We start from the raw sequence: 15,189 nt of genomic DNA, 5'->3' as shown, positions 1-15,189 counted from the left end.
TTAGAAGGCAATCTGCTTTCCTCATTTTGGAGTTGTATGGTTTTGTTTTTTGAGAAGGGTATAGTTTTGAAGTTTGTAAAATAAACAACAGCTATTGTTTTGTGAGTGTGCTAAATGATCTACAAGTCATTTTTCATATGATACACAGTTCATTCTCAAAAAAGCATTACAAGTTAATATTACATCTTACTTTAAAAATGAGCAAATTGAGGTGGCAAGATTAAAGTTTTACAGTTTGTACTAGTAAATATTTAGAATCAGTTTTTTAATCCGTGTTTGTCTGTTTCCAAAGTCCTTATTTTTTTTTCTATAGTGCTATTATTTCTTAATAGAACGTCTGCAGTACTCAAATACCTTTCTTTTGAAACTTTTAATACTAAGAATAGTATTATTCAAGAAAGAATAGTGGCACCTCTTTTATTATTATATTTTAAATTTAAAAATCAGTGATATGTATGAAGGAAATGGTATTGCCATTAGTTAATACCCTGCCTCCTATCCCACTAGTCTAGATAAGAATGGTGATTCTGTAAACACTCTTTGTTGAACAAAACGTACAGCTTTTTCAAGGTCATATCAAGAGGTAAATAGAGTTTATTTTTTAGTAAAATTTTTAACTCTATATATGTCTGTGTAAAACTTTTAGTGAAAGAAAAAAGAACTCTATTTAACTAAAAATATTTGCACATATTTTTAACCTCTGATTGTTCTCCATCAGATGTAAGTACAAAAAATGTTTAATTTATCTAAGTGCATTGTCATATAGGCATCAGCTTAGTCAAACAAAAGATCCTTATTTGATTTGTTTTCCTTTTACTTAGGCATCTAAGGAGTTAGTTATTCTGGTAAACCATATCTAAATCTTACATAGAATTGTGGAAATAAAATAGAAATATTTTTATATCCTCATCTCTTTTACTATTTTGCAAATTGGATATTAAAAATAAATGCCTAAATTGGGTGATTTAGCAGTTGAGGGAAGGAAAATTCTCCATTGTTTCAAGATTAATAGTGATTTTAAAATTTATTAAATCCTTAAGCTTTAAACAAATTTCAAACTTTTTGTCATGTGTTCTGAGGTTTACAAATAACCAATATCTCTATATTTCACAATTGTCTTTTAATAAAATGCACATTTTATAATGGCAATCATTTATTTATGTTATTTCTTTTTATGGAATAAATTTTATTTATTTCTCTTCTTTTAACTCCCAACCGTATTTGCTATTCATAAACATAGATGTTCTGTTTTCAATGAGGTCTATCAGAGTGTAAAACTAGATGGGTATTTTTCTTTAAAATGGAATGGTCTTTCATTATGCAGTATTCTTAGGTGAATTCTCTTATTTAAGAAGCCAGAATACAAGGGAGTGCTATATTAGTGTATTATTCTCACAACAAACAAGCACTGTTCTGTTGCTACCTGCTTGGCCATTGTTTCTGATTGTGTGTGCTTTGCAGTGGTATTTGGATGGTTTCCTGCTCTCTGCCAGCACAAAAAGGCATTTCTGTTACAATGGCCCCTAACCACACAATGACAGCATTAAGGATTTATGTGGAGGTTTCATTATTTTCTCCTCTTTTGTTCCTTCCAGGATGTCTTCCAAGCGACCAGCCTCTCCGTATGGGGAAGCAGATGGAGAGGTAGCCATGGTGACAAGCAGACAGAAAGTGGAAGAAGAGGAGAGTGACGGGCTCCCAGCCTTTCACCTTCCCTTGCATGTGAGTTTTCCCAACAAGCCTCACTCTGAGGAATTTCAGCCAGTTTCTCTGCTGACGCAAGAGACTTGTGGCCATAGGACTCCCACTTGCCAGCACAATACAATGGTAGGTTTCTCAAGGTCTATTGTGCCTACACTCACTTTCGACCAGTTCAGTCTTCTAATAGTTTGGCTTCAGTCCTTTGCTTTGTAATTGTCATCTACTTAATAGTCATACACAAGATTCATTCCCAACATCTTTGAATTCTAAGTAAATTGATTTCAGAAGGGAGTAAAAGATATGCTATTTTTTGTTTTTCCAGAACTCTGATTTTGAGATACTTTAATTTGAGGGGGGAAAAAACACATATGTAAATATAAGAATAATTGTAAAGTAACATTTAAAATTAACAGGAAAGTTAGATGTTATGCTATTTCTAATAAAAGGTTTTTTTTCCAAACAGAGTTACAACATAGTTTGAAGACTTCCACCATAATAAATCCTTGTGTGTTTTCTTTCCATTTTTTGCTTTGCTTGGATTGGATTTCAGTATTCCTTAAAGTACTGGATGTATTATAGAAGAATATATTTCATAGATACTATAGTTTTCTAATGGGACCACACCAATTTCTAATTCAGTCCCGTTCATGTTGTTGTTTTGATAATTCAGTAATTCCCTGGGGCATCCTGTTCCAGAATTTGAAACTCAGGATAATTTATCTGGCCTCTCAGCCTGAGGTCTGGATCACTGGGAATCCGTGGTTTCATGGATGAGAAGCAAGAAGGCAGCATAGCATCTTTGGCTGAAGCGTAAGCAGCAGACACACACAAATAAGGCTTTTAAGGAACTTCAATACGGAGAATCAGCTAGTTGGCAGGGCGACAGGGCGCTTAGCTGCCAGTAAAGCCACCCTCACCTTTACAACATGGCTGCTGGGGCGGATGCCACGTTTCTGTGCCCTCTCTTCCTCTCCACCTTCAAGCATGACACTGCCGTTCACTTTAACCAGATCCCACCACAAAAATGTGTCATCACACATTCTCCTATTTTTAAAGACAGCTCTGATCCTGTTTAAGTACTTTTCTTTCTCTAGGAAGTTATTGTACATCATAAATGTGCCTGGTACTGAAATATGTCCACTTGTTTATGTGATTGCGTTACTATATGGGGAGTTAAATCAGCAAGAAGAATCAAATGTCTTCTAATAGCTGTGAAATAAACACCAATCTTTGATAGTCACATTAGATTTTAATACTCTCATTCAGCATTTTGAAAGCCTTACAGGTAAAAAATTTCTCTGACTATTTAACTATTTGCAATATAGTTGTTTTTTTTTTTTTTTGGTTTTTTTTTTTACCAAGAATAATGTTTTAGCTAACACTTAGCACTTTATAGATTTTAAGCATGTTGCATACGTTAACTCGTTTAATTGTCACAGTATTCCAATGAGGTGTTATTATTCATCCCATCTTACAGGTGAGGGAACTGGGCTTAGAGAGGTTAAATAAACAGCTACTATGTGGGACGACCAGGCTTATGAGGCAGTCTAGCTTTGGAATCCATGCTTACACACATTATAAGCTCTTCCCAAGAGCACAGGCATATTTCATTTTCTGACTAGTTTTTCTTTTTTTAATTTGGCAAGTTGAACCATGCTATCTATAATTTCCCCTTTCTTCCTCTACTATGAGTTTATGCTACTTATGAAAATGAATATAACCTTTTGGCCTCCCGTCAAAAAGGTAAAACTGGGAAAAGAAAGGGGGAAAATGGCACAGTGCAGTTCAAGGTAAAGATGTTGGACCTTTCATTTGACCTTGCATCACTGCTAAAGCCGTTTTCCTCTCAATATTATGACCATTGCTCTCTCTCAGGAAATACCCTATTGAGAGTGCTTCTTGGTTTGGTTCTCTTGTGATACTACCATAAACATAACCACAGATTTGAAGGAGTGGATATAAATAGTGATGACTGGAAGAAAACCACAAAGATAAAGGGGAGATTATTTTAAGTATACTCAAGGGTGGATATAAGAAAGTATATTAAATTGCATACTGTAGTTGGGGATAGGGATTCTGTGATGCAGGATGTTTGGGAAAATGAAATTATTCAGTTCGTAATGGAATATTCAGTTCCACTAAATAAAAAGTATGAACTGCCTACTTTATATCAAGTTGTTTGTTGAATACTATGCAAATAGATCCTAATTGGACACAACCCTCTCCTCAAACAACTTCCTCTAGAGGAAAAGTTCTTTAATAAAGAGGTAATATGCAAATTAACCATCACACCCTCTGGCTGCCTACTACCGGGCTGGCAGGGGGGTTAGTGAGGGACGACCTAAGGACTGAATAAGCAGGCTGCGGGGGGCAACCAGGCCGGCAGGGGGGATAGTGAGGTACGACCAAACAACTGAACAAGCAGGCTGCATGGGGTGACCAGGCCGACAGGGGCATTAGTGAGGGACGACCAAATGACTGGACACCAGGCTGCGTGGGGCGACCAGGCCAGCAGGAGGGGGGGGGCGTTGGTGGCAACCTGGCCAGCAGGCGGGGCAGTTGGGGGCAACCAGGCCGGCAGGGGGGGCAGTTGGGAGCAGTTAGGTTGGAAGGGGGGGCAGTTAGGAGCGACCAGACCAGCAGGGAGGGGGCAGTTGGGGACGACCTGGCCGGCAGCGGGGGACAGTTAAGGGCAATCAGGCCAGCACACAGAGGCAGTGAGGGGCGATCAGGCTGGCAAGGGGGGGGGGGCAGTTATGGGCGACCAGGCAGGTGAGCGATTAGGAGCCAGCGGTCGAGGATTGTGAGAGGTATGTCCAACTGCCGGTTTAGGCCCGATCCCCAGGATTCGGCCTAAACCAGCAGTCGGACATCCCTCAAGGGGTCCCGGATTGGAAAGGGTACAGGCTGGGCTAAGGGGACCCCCCACCCATGCACGAATTTCATGCACTGGGCCTCTAATATATATATACACACACACACACACACACACACACACACACACACACACTGTATATATTTATTCATTTCAAAGATAAAAGGAGAGAGAAAGATAGAAACATCAATGATCAGAATCATTGATCAGCTGCCTCCTACACGCCCCCTACTGGGGATTGAGCTTGCAACCTGGGTATGTGCCCTGACCTGGAATTGAACCATGGCCTCCTGGTTCATAGGTCAATGCTCAATCACAGAGCCACACCAGATGGGCTAGAGTAGAAGTTCTTAACTTGGGTATATGGATCACCTGAAAATGAATGGAGAATTCTGAGTATGAACACATATGAGTAGGAATATGCTTTTCATCAGATATTCAAGTATATCTGTAACCCAAATAGGTTAAGACCTGCTGTTCTAGAAGTTAAAACAGTTTGAATACAAATGATTTTAGTTTTACTGACATCAAAACTCATAGTTTTCTCTTAGTATATGTCCAAATCGTTTCAAAATTTGTTTCTGCCTCAAACATTTCTTGATTCCACCACCTTTTAATCTCCTGAGTAGGGAACTGGAAGAGTCCCCTATGTGATCTCAAATGTTCAGCCTCTTTTCTTTCCCGTCTTTCTTTCAATTTCCACTAGACTAGTTCCGCTGAGAAATGAGTTGGATTATTTACCCGACTTTGGAATCCAACGCATGTCCTTGTTGCTTACAGTATTTAATCTAAAAATCATCCTTTCAGCATAAAATTCTATATAGACTAGTAACGAACTATGGCTTAAGTCTCCTCTTCTGCCACATCCTGCCATGACACCAAGGCTCCAGCCATCCGGGCATTTGATACATCTTCATAAACATCGCTTTATTCATAAAGATGACACAGCTTTATTCTTTTCACTTGGAAAACCCCACCTTTTTTATATTTTACCTTCCCAGTGAATTGTGTATTTCTCACAAGACTGGAGTCAGAAAATGCTTCTTTTTAGATACTTTCATTGATCTCCCAAAGCAGAATAGTTGCTGCTTTATTCTTTTATCTGTGACACTTGTTTATATTTTTTCTTATGGCCTATATTATAATTTCTGTGTTTATGTGTCTGCTTTTCTATGCATTCCTTGAAAGCATAGTCATATATGTTTATATTTATGATATCCAGCATTTAATAGGTAATTAATTTATGATTACTGATTAAAGGGGCAGTGCTTATATGGGAGATTAAATATATATTTTTGGGCAAAGTCGTTAAGATACTTTTTATGGTGAATATCCTGAATTTCTAGAGATTTTAGAACTAAAAAGGAATCTACTAATGCAGTATAGTCTGAAAACAGGAAATATGTCATAGTAGCTATGATATATTCAACTATTAAGCTCATTAAGTAATATTTTACCCATTTATCTAAATTATTTTATGTATTTATAGAATTGTTATTCAACACAAATACTTTATATTTTTGTCTGGATACTAGGTCATTGTCATATTCACATAACAGGTCTTTTTATTTCAGTAGAACTATACATTTTCTATTTTTTTCCTATTCAATATCTTTGAGAACATAGAGATTATTTCATGGTCTTTATATCATACTAAAGGCCCGATGCACAAAATTTGTGCAAGAGTAGGCGTTCCTTCCCCTGACTGCTGGCACTAGCTTCCCTCTAGCACCCAGGACCTGGGCTTCCGTCCGGCTGCTGGCAGGCACCTGAGACCCAGGCTTCCCTTGCAGCCCCGGCCTCGTCCCAGAAGGCCGCCCGGTCTAATTAGCATATTATGCTTTTATTATTATAGATAATTCAATTGGAAGGGGAAAAAGCTTTGCCAACTTCATTGCCAATTTATGTGTGACATCCGTGCTACATCCTTAAATAAAAAGAAAGCTATTGAAAGGTCTACATTTTGTATTGCCTACATAGTTTACAGACAAAGTAAAACCAATGAGTAATCTTTGGAATGATGGCTCAAAGTTAGAGAGAGATGCTTTCAGTATAAAATTCAAGTTGGAAAATATTTCCTGAGGTCAAAGTTCTGTATACTTAATAATTGCCGCCATATAAAAATGTTGAGTAATTAATTGGGATCCTTTGTTAATATTCAGGGTATGGACGTGCTAATGTTTTGAATTGGGTTAGGTAAAGACACAATTTTTCCTTTCTGGAGTTGTGTTTCTTTCCTTAATATTTTTGAGAAATAAACTAAGTTCCTAAGTAAGAGCCACTCCCCCAGATTGAACTGATAAGAGTACTCTGTGTCCTTCTCCTCTTAGAAGGTTTTACTACTATGCAGAGTACACTATAGATGAACTGTATTAAGCATATTTTATATTTAAATATATTTTATACTAGCGTTCCCGTTGCAGGAAAAATCCTGCAATAGGGTTTCCTGCTGCACTCTACCCCACCCTGCCTGCTCTCCTCCCTTGTCCCCCACCCCGAAATCTCCACCAGCCCCCCTACTTTTCTAACTTCTCCGCCAGCCTGCTCTCCTTCCTTCTTCCCTGGCCCCGCCTCCGCTCTTCCCTTCTCCCCCGGCCCCGCCTCTTCTCCCCCGGCCCGCCTTCTCTGCCAGCCTGCCTGTTTTTCCCTTCTCCCCTGGCCTCGCCTCTGCTCCTCCCTTCTCTCCCGGCCCCGCCCCTTCTCCCCAGGCCCCGCCTGCTCAACTTCCTTCTCCCCCGGCCCCGCCTCCGCTCCTCCCTTCTCCCCCGGCCCCGCCCCTTCTCCCCCGGCCCTGCCTGCTCAACTTCCTTCTCCCCCGGCCCCGCCTCTGCTCCTCCCTTCTCCCCCGGCCCTGCCTCCGCTCCTCCCTTCTCCTCCCCCTGGCTTGCTTGCTTCTCTGCAGCTTTGCTCCCTTCTGCAGCTCTTGGCTTCTTTCTACGCTGTCGCGATATGCAAATTAGCCGCCATCTTTGTTTTGATAATTTGCATACTCGTCCTGATTGGTTGGTGGGCGTGGCTTGGCTGGTGGGCATGGCTTGGCGTAGCGAAGGTGCGGTCAATTTGCATATTTGTCTATTATTAGATTAGATATTTATAAAGAACTGTCTGATTTCTAATCAATATAAGATGAGACACAGATAATTGTAAGCCTGAAAAAGACAGTTGGTTTCTTCTCTGAAGCACTCTTGAGCTTGCCAAGCAATTAATCACAAAATTTGATTCTCATATAATCTTCAAAAAGATAAAAAGGCAAGTCTGATTCTAACATGAATGGAAAGGCAGTCCCCAGCTTTATTTTTATGGAAGGTCTGATCTACTCTTCTGGCTCTGCTCCTTTTTTCAAAAAAAAAAAAATTTTTTTTTTTTTTTTTAATTTTGTAACATGGGTTTGCTGGGGCTCTCACTTCAGAGTTCCAGAGATAAGCAAGAATCACTAATTTCTGGCACATTTCTAATAATAGTTATGATATAAATGGATTTATTTCATGATGTGAAGAACTGTTCATAGCATGTATTCATGTCAATCAACATGATTCTCTATGAGCACCGGAGGGAATCAAGTCTGAAGGGAAGTCAAGGAGAGCATTAGAGGCAGCCGGGGGCTCTGTGGTGGCCATTGTGGGGCTCACTTTCTAGCTTGTGACTTCTGTTAGTGAGATTGTTGTTCTAGTGTCAAATGTGATGTGAAATGAAAGTCTTGACCTCCTGTGGTTACTGAATTATCAGGTTTTTTGTTTTTCACAAAAAACCTACTCTTATCTCAGCCAATCTTACTTTTTGAGTCAGGTCTTTCTTGAGTTTAGTGAACAGTTTTATATAAGTGTAGAGTGGCTGCACCCCAAGATTGGTTTTAAAAATATAGGTATTTATTTTAATAATATAATATTTTATCAAAAATTAATTTGCGTTACACACTCTACAGACAGCTGAATGATATATGAAATAAATACTACATTTGGGTGTAATTTTTTGACATTTAAAGAACTATTTGATTTGGAAATATGATGTTATAATATGTTTTAATATCTCATTTATTGTGTATATTGATAACATTTTCCTGGAATTGTTAAGGAACTCTGGGCATATAATATAATAGGTTTAATGATAAACTTGATGTATGTTAAACTTGATGTATGTTTAAACCTTTCAGGGACACATTATCATGAAGCAATATTCAGTGTAAATCAGTTTCTTTCTGAAGTTCATAACAAAAGGAAAAGGTGTTTTCTTAAGTTGATATATTATAAAATTTGGAAATATAGCAGAGAATAAACAATGGCAATTGCAACGCTGCAACATATGAAAAGCAAACTTGAACACTCAAATAATTTATTCAGTGCACATGACAGTGAGAGGCTTAGGCCCACTGTCAACTCCTGTGATTTTTATTTACCCAAAATAATTTTAATTGCCATATTATAGCTGTGCCTTGAAATACCCTTTATATAAATTTTGCTTATAATCTAACAGTCGTTAGTAATGTATTTTTGTTGTGTGACTAGAATAATGTTATGTGTGAAGTACTGTTCAGAGAACTTATGAAGAAAAAGAGAAAAATGCATGTGTTATTTAAAAACAAGTCACAGAATAAGACCTTAATTATGGTACGGTAAAGATTCCTATTTTTATATGGTGGTTTTTATAAGCTTTAAAATGTCTGGTTACCTTTGTACATCAAACTTAGCATAAGTTTTTGTGATAGCATAATGCATACCGGTATTAACACCAGTGTGGTTATTGTGCCAGTTCTAATAATGAGAATTTCATTGTTTAGGGAGAGCAGTCTCCTATACTCTAGACAAAACTGTAATTACTTTTGAACGATGTGGAATGTGCTCAGTTTAATAGCATGGAAAATAGATTCAGAAAGATTCAGATAAAGTAAGCTTGGAAGCCATATGTGCAGTGTGGCGGTATAAAATTATGATAGTAGGCAGTATAATTCAACACACACATACTGGATTTCACACAGTTTATCTATAAACTGCTGTTTCTGTAAGAGATAGGCTTGCTTATCTGAACAAGGCCAATTCAATTGAGACGAGGTGAAAATGGTGACAAGTCTGTATTTGTTTTTTATGGTAAATTGATGTTTATCATACAATGAAATTACATTGTTACAAACATTACTCTGTGAATGTTGTCAGAAAATACCACATGAAGCTGTTTATCTAGATATAATCCCAGGCTTGTGTTTGAATGTAAGTGGTTCCATTTTTATACTTGCATTGTTTCTGAAAATTACCCCCAGGGCTAGCAGGAATGAAGACACGTGAAAAACAATCCTTTGGGGGTCCAACAAAGCCATTGGATAAGCTGTGCAATAGATGGGTTTGTCCTATAGCTATACAATTCCATTCTGGTTTTCTGGAATGGATAGGTGGCTGGGGGAGGGTGTAATATCAAGTCGAGAAAACCTTGATTCATATGATGTCCACAGAATTTGCTGTTCAGTTGACAGTTAACGGAGCCTTGAGAAATCAATGAATGTACTCATATAAAAACTGGCATTATGTGGGAGTTGTGAGATGGTTGAGGACACTTAATGAGGGTCTACTGTGAGCACCACCCCACCATAGTGCTGTGCAGTGACAGGGGAATAAGTAAGAACTTCTAATGCTGTGGTAATGGGGGAACATGTGTTTGCAAAAGAAGATTTGTCCTAATGGAATTTAATGGCTTTTACTTAATAGGGAGTGTTATGAAAATGTTCAACTCAATACAATGAATACCTATCAGCAAAGATACAGAAATAAATAAGAACTAGTCTCTTCCCTCTTGTAGCTTCGTGTAAAGTGTGGAGGTAGGGTAAGCACAAAAGTCACTATCCTGTAGTATTAGAACCCTGATAGAAGCTAATAAGTGCAAAGGAGACTCACAGTTGAAAGATATCCCATTTGTGGGCATCAAAACCAAATTTATTTGAAAATGTCTCCACAAAAATGACTAGATATAGTGCCGAGATATTTAAAAATATATACATATTGGGTACCTTGCCATTAATGCAAGGTCTTTAATTTATAGTATAGTTTTGTTTGTGCCATAATATTTTTTCCCTGGAATAAATAAATGTGAAAGAAAAAAAGAGCAAGTTAAAACAATATTGAAGACAGAAGTTCACTGTCAAGGTCTGACTATAAAAGGTGGGAAAATTAGTAAGAGGTGCATCTCACATTCATAAGCATAAAAACAACTATTTCAGTTACTGGGGCTTTAACTATTTCCTTTCTCTATCTGATGCCCACCTTGAATGAAGTGGGAAGAATGGTGATCTACTTGGCTAGGATATTAGAAAGAGCAGGGGCACTAAGAAGCTATGCTGGGAACTTACTTGAATGGTGTTCCTGGTTTTCTGGAATGGATAGGTGTTCATCTTTCATCTTATTTGTTATTCTGGGACCTGCATAATCCTTTGTACTTTGGTGTTAAAAATAATGAAAAGTTTGGGAACAAAGTTTCATTCTGTATCTTACATGTTGGGTTTTCAATTCTTCCTCAGTTTCTTCCTTTGATTCGTTTCCTCCTTTGCTTCTCTGGTTTGTCTTTCAATTTGCCTCTATCAAAAACATTCTTAATGGATCCTCTTAAGGATCTCAATGGAGCCATTATGAGGAAGAGAGACAGAGTGGGAGAATCAGCACCATTGTGCACGGATATATACTTCCTTCTTATTTGCATATATTGCCTCTTGGGGATTTGCCAAACCTCCCTGCAGTAGGTCTGGGTTTCTCTTACTGTGTGTGATTAATGGATCAATTGGTTCTGTGATAAAGTTTTCATTCGTTTTTAGTAAACAGGGACAGTGTAGAGAGTTCTTCACAAAACTATATTTCTCCAATTTATTCAGATTACATTTGCTTACTTTTCTCTTATGAGCCAATGTTGATAGTAAATGACAAGTTTATTTTTAGTGTCCTTACTTGGGGAAAAAACCCACTTAGAATTATATATTAGTTCCCAAATTATCTTTTAAATTGTACTTATCAGTGAATCCAAATGTCTGCCATCTAGTGCTTTAGTGTGTTCCTATGCCTTTTGTGTATCCAGGCATGTGCCTGACCAGGAATTGAACCATGACCTCCTGGTTCATTGGTTGACACTCAACCACTGACTCTTTCTGATTGGGCTTCACTCAGTTCTTGATTGTTTCTTTAACTTAGTTGCTTTTTGTCTTCATATTTCTTTCATAAGGGAATCCAAAAATGGGAATTTTGCAGTGTTGGTGCTGGAATGCTAGGAATTGGAATGAAGTCTACAAGACTCAGCAACTCAGTTGCCAATGGGACCTGAAAATCCTATCTAATAAAGAGGGAATATGCTAATTGACTGTCATGCCCTCCACAAAGATGGTGGCACCCTCAGCCAATAAGGAGGGACTATGCTAATTGACTGCCACGCCCTCAAGATGGCGGTGCCCACAGCCACAAGATGACGGAACCCAGTCCCCTCAGCCCCTCTGGGGTGGCACACGCTAGCGGCACAACTGGACCCGTCCTGGGTCCAGCCACTCTGCACTCCTGCCTCCAGAGTCCCCCTCAGTTCCCTCAGACCCCCAGCCGCCCAGGGCTGGCCTGAGGTGCAGGCAAGCCTCAGATGGCAGCTGCCCAGCCGCCTATGGCAGATCTGAGGCATAGGCAAGCCTTGGATGTCAGCTGCCCAGCCGCCAGGGCTGCCCGAGGCTCAGGTAATCAGGGCTGGCCTAGGCTTGTGCTGCCAGCGGTGGCAGCAGCAACGGTGTGGTGGGGGCATTGCCTTACCCTGATCGCAGGGTTGCCTCCTGCCCCTGAGGACTCCCAGACTGTGAGACTGAGGGACTTCACCCTCCAGTGCATGAATTTTCATGCACTGGGCCTCTTATTTTAAATAATACTTATCACATATTTCCTCTTGGCTATATCGCTCAATACAACTATCCACTGTACCTAAAAAGGGAAAATATATTTGTATAGCAACCTCTCTGGATCTGAAACCAAAGTCATAAGGAAGTATTAGATTTTCATCATTTTTTTTTTCACTTTGACAATTAGACTCATATAGCTTTCTCTTTTAAAAATACATACAAAGGCAAATACCTGGATTTGTGAGGGTGGGGATACATTAAAAAAAATAGAAAGGAATTTTATATGATAGAAAAATCTAATAGGAAGATTGGGGGGAAGTATTTTCAAGATAAATGATTCTTTAAGAAATGACAGTCTGAATTCAAAATGCTTAGAACACTATTGGTACCACATTAGGTGCATGTAAAAGCCTATGTAGCCCTAACCAGTTTGGCTCAGTGGATGGAGTGTCGGCCTGCGGACGGAAAGGTCCCAGGTTCGATTCCAGTCAAGGGCATGTACCTTGGTTGCGGGTACATCCCCAGTAGGAGGTGTGCAGGAAGCAGCTGATGTTTCTCTCTCATTGATGTTTCTAACTCTCTATCCCTCTCTCTTCCTCTCTCTGTAAAAAAAATCAATTAAATATATTTAAAAAAATAAAAGCCTGTATAATTTTGTTAAGCAGTGTCACCCCAATACACTCAATGGAAATGTTTTTGTTTTGTTTTTTAAATAAATACAAACATTACATGTGTTTAAATCCTTTACTTCCTCCACAGCCCTGAGATGTCCATAATCTCTTCCAGCATTACAGCTGGCTTGAAAACTGAATTCATGACAGTAGTTCAGTATGCTACCAGTTTTGATCATCTTGTGCCTGTTCCCCCTGTTTCTTGTTTTAGAAAGTAAATTTCATAGTTTTCTCTCTTCTACTATATATGAGTGCTGGGGGGGTTCTTTGGTATTTTAAATGGGACATAAATATAAAGCTAAGTTGACAATTGTAATCTGTCCCTTTGGTTACACATCGTCTTTGTACAAAGGCCACGGGTGTGTGTGTTTAATTTCTTATAGACCATTTTTAGGAACGATCTATGTGGACAGATGAGGTGTGAATGCAGGGAGAGCAGCCTTGGCCAGCACCACCACACTGACATCACATGATAAAGTCAATGAACACAAGTGACTGGATTTTGTGTCTTGTTTAGTCAAGGCGGCTTCTGAGGCAGCCGAGCAAACAATGTTATCATTATATAGAGAAGCAGTGTTTACTTCAGTGTCTCTTTTTAGCTCTTAAAAATCCAGCCTGTCTTGAGATAAAGCAGTGAATCTTGCTGGTCGATATTCCTAAACGAGAAAATACTATCCTAAGGGTTAATAAAACATTTCAAATGAAGGTAGGATATGAAAAGGGGGCATAATTTCAAAGGTACATGTTAAGTAGCTTTGCTTGCATATATACATATAAAATATATACTATGTTAAAAATCAAAACCTATATTAATGGGTAGCAAAAGATAAAGTACAGTAACTTAGAGTTTGACTGTTAATAAATGCTTAAGCTTGGTAATCACCTCACCTGCCATCCTGGACCCCACCCTCGATGTAAGCATATATCCTGGAGAGGGAAGATTGCTGAGCTGTTATAATAGCCATCTTTGGGCTTTGTGGCTGGGATGCTTTACACACTAGGGACTTATAGGATGCTTTACACACAGGATCAGGGAATACGCTTCTTCTGTATCTGAGATTCTGATTTCCCCAGGGTCTCCAGTAGAACATACAAAGCAACTTTGAGAGTCATGGGTGAATATATCTTCCAGCCTAGCTTATCATTGCAACTCAAATGTGGGAGATTTCAAACAATCAGTACTCTTTAGAATATGGTATTTAATAATTACTAGTAATAGGAATGTGTGATAAGTCATGTTTTCTATGTACCAGCCACCCTACCTTTATTAGCCAGTTTTTATGGCAACCCAGTAGTCCAGTAACTGATTATCTCCAATGTGTCGATGAAAAAGACTCTTGATTAAAGTGATCTAATAGGTAAGTGTTTGCATTCATGACTTCAGAATCCAAGCTCTGAATAATTGTGCCCACTGCCTTTCCCCTCCTACAAACATTAAAATCATCTTTATAGTTTATCAGAGTTAATTATTTTAATAGCCTTTAGAAATTCCTGTGGCAAATCCTTGCTTGATTATTCTACCTTAACACAGAGACAACTTGGTTTTTAAAATCATTTTACAAGAAGTCAAATGGACCAAGAGATTTAACTATTTCAGGAGGTTTACTAGAAGTTTTACATAGGATGTTAGGCAATATATTGTATTCCAAAAAATTACTTGCTAAGCCTTTCACATAAAGATTACTGTTAATCTGTGCTCTGGCCATACATACATAGTGTTTTAGCTCATGACTGCTAGTGAAAAAATTACTGTGTTTATTTCAAATTGCATTATTTGTTGTTTGTATGGCATTAGGCAAGTTATTGTAATTTTCTGTACCTTAATTTTGCCATCTCTAAAATGGGGATGAAAACAATAGCATCTCACTTACAGGGTGCTTATAATGTTTAAAGTCAATACATATAAAGCACTCTGGTGCCTGGAATATAACTTAATACGTGCTATTTATTGCTTAAACAAATGTTTATAGAAATGTTTACATGGAGAAAGATGGGACACTGTATATACATGTCATATGTTTTTCATTCTTGTAAATGTAATTAACCTACAAGAGGGTTGTAGGTTCAAACCATGTATCCAGTTGGGGCCCGTGTGGGAGGCA

General features: G+C 38.6%; 1 protein-coding gene across 7 annotated transcripts in view; it reads left to right on the top strand.

Moving 5' to 3' along the window:
• SOX5 (SRY-box transcription factor 5) overlaps positions 1-15,189 on the top strand; it is a 950,952-nt gene that overhangs the window by 628,544 nt on the left and 307,219 nt on the right. For 6 of the 7 annotated variants that reach the window (XM_079773594.1, XM_079773592.1, XM_079773591.1 and 3 more), the window contains one exon: positions 1,596-1,827. In XM_079773594.1, the coding sequence (XP_079629720.1) occupies positions 1,597-1,827 (231 nt within the window). In that variant the 5' untranslated portion in view covers position 1,596. The remainder of the gene's footprint in view (positions 1-1,595; positions 1,828-15,189) is intronic. The other variant, XM_079773596.1, reaches the window with a different exon arrangement.

Source organism: Cnephaeus nilssonii (genome assembly GCF_951640355.1).
Source record: "Cnephaeus nilssonii genome assembly, chromosome: 6".
Taxonomy (NCBI): domain Eukaryota; kingdom Metazoa; phylum Chordata; class Mammalia; order Chiroptera; family Vespertilionidae; genus Cnephaeus; species Cnephaeus nilssonii.
This window is presented reverse-complemented; position numbering and strand designations above follow the sequence as displayed.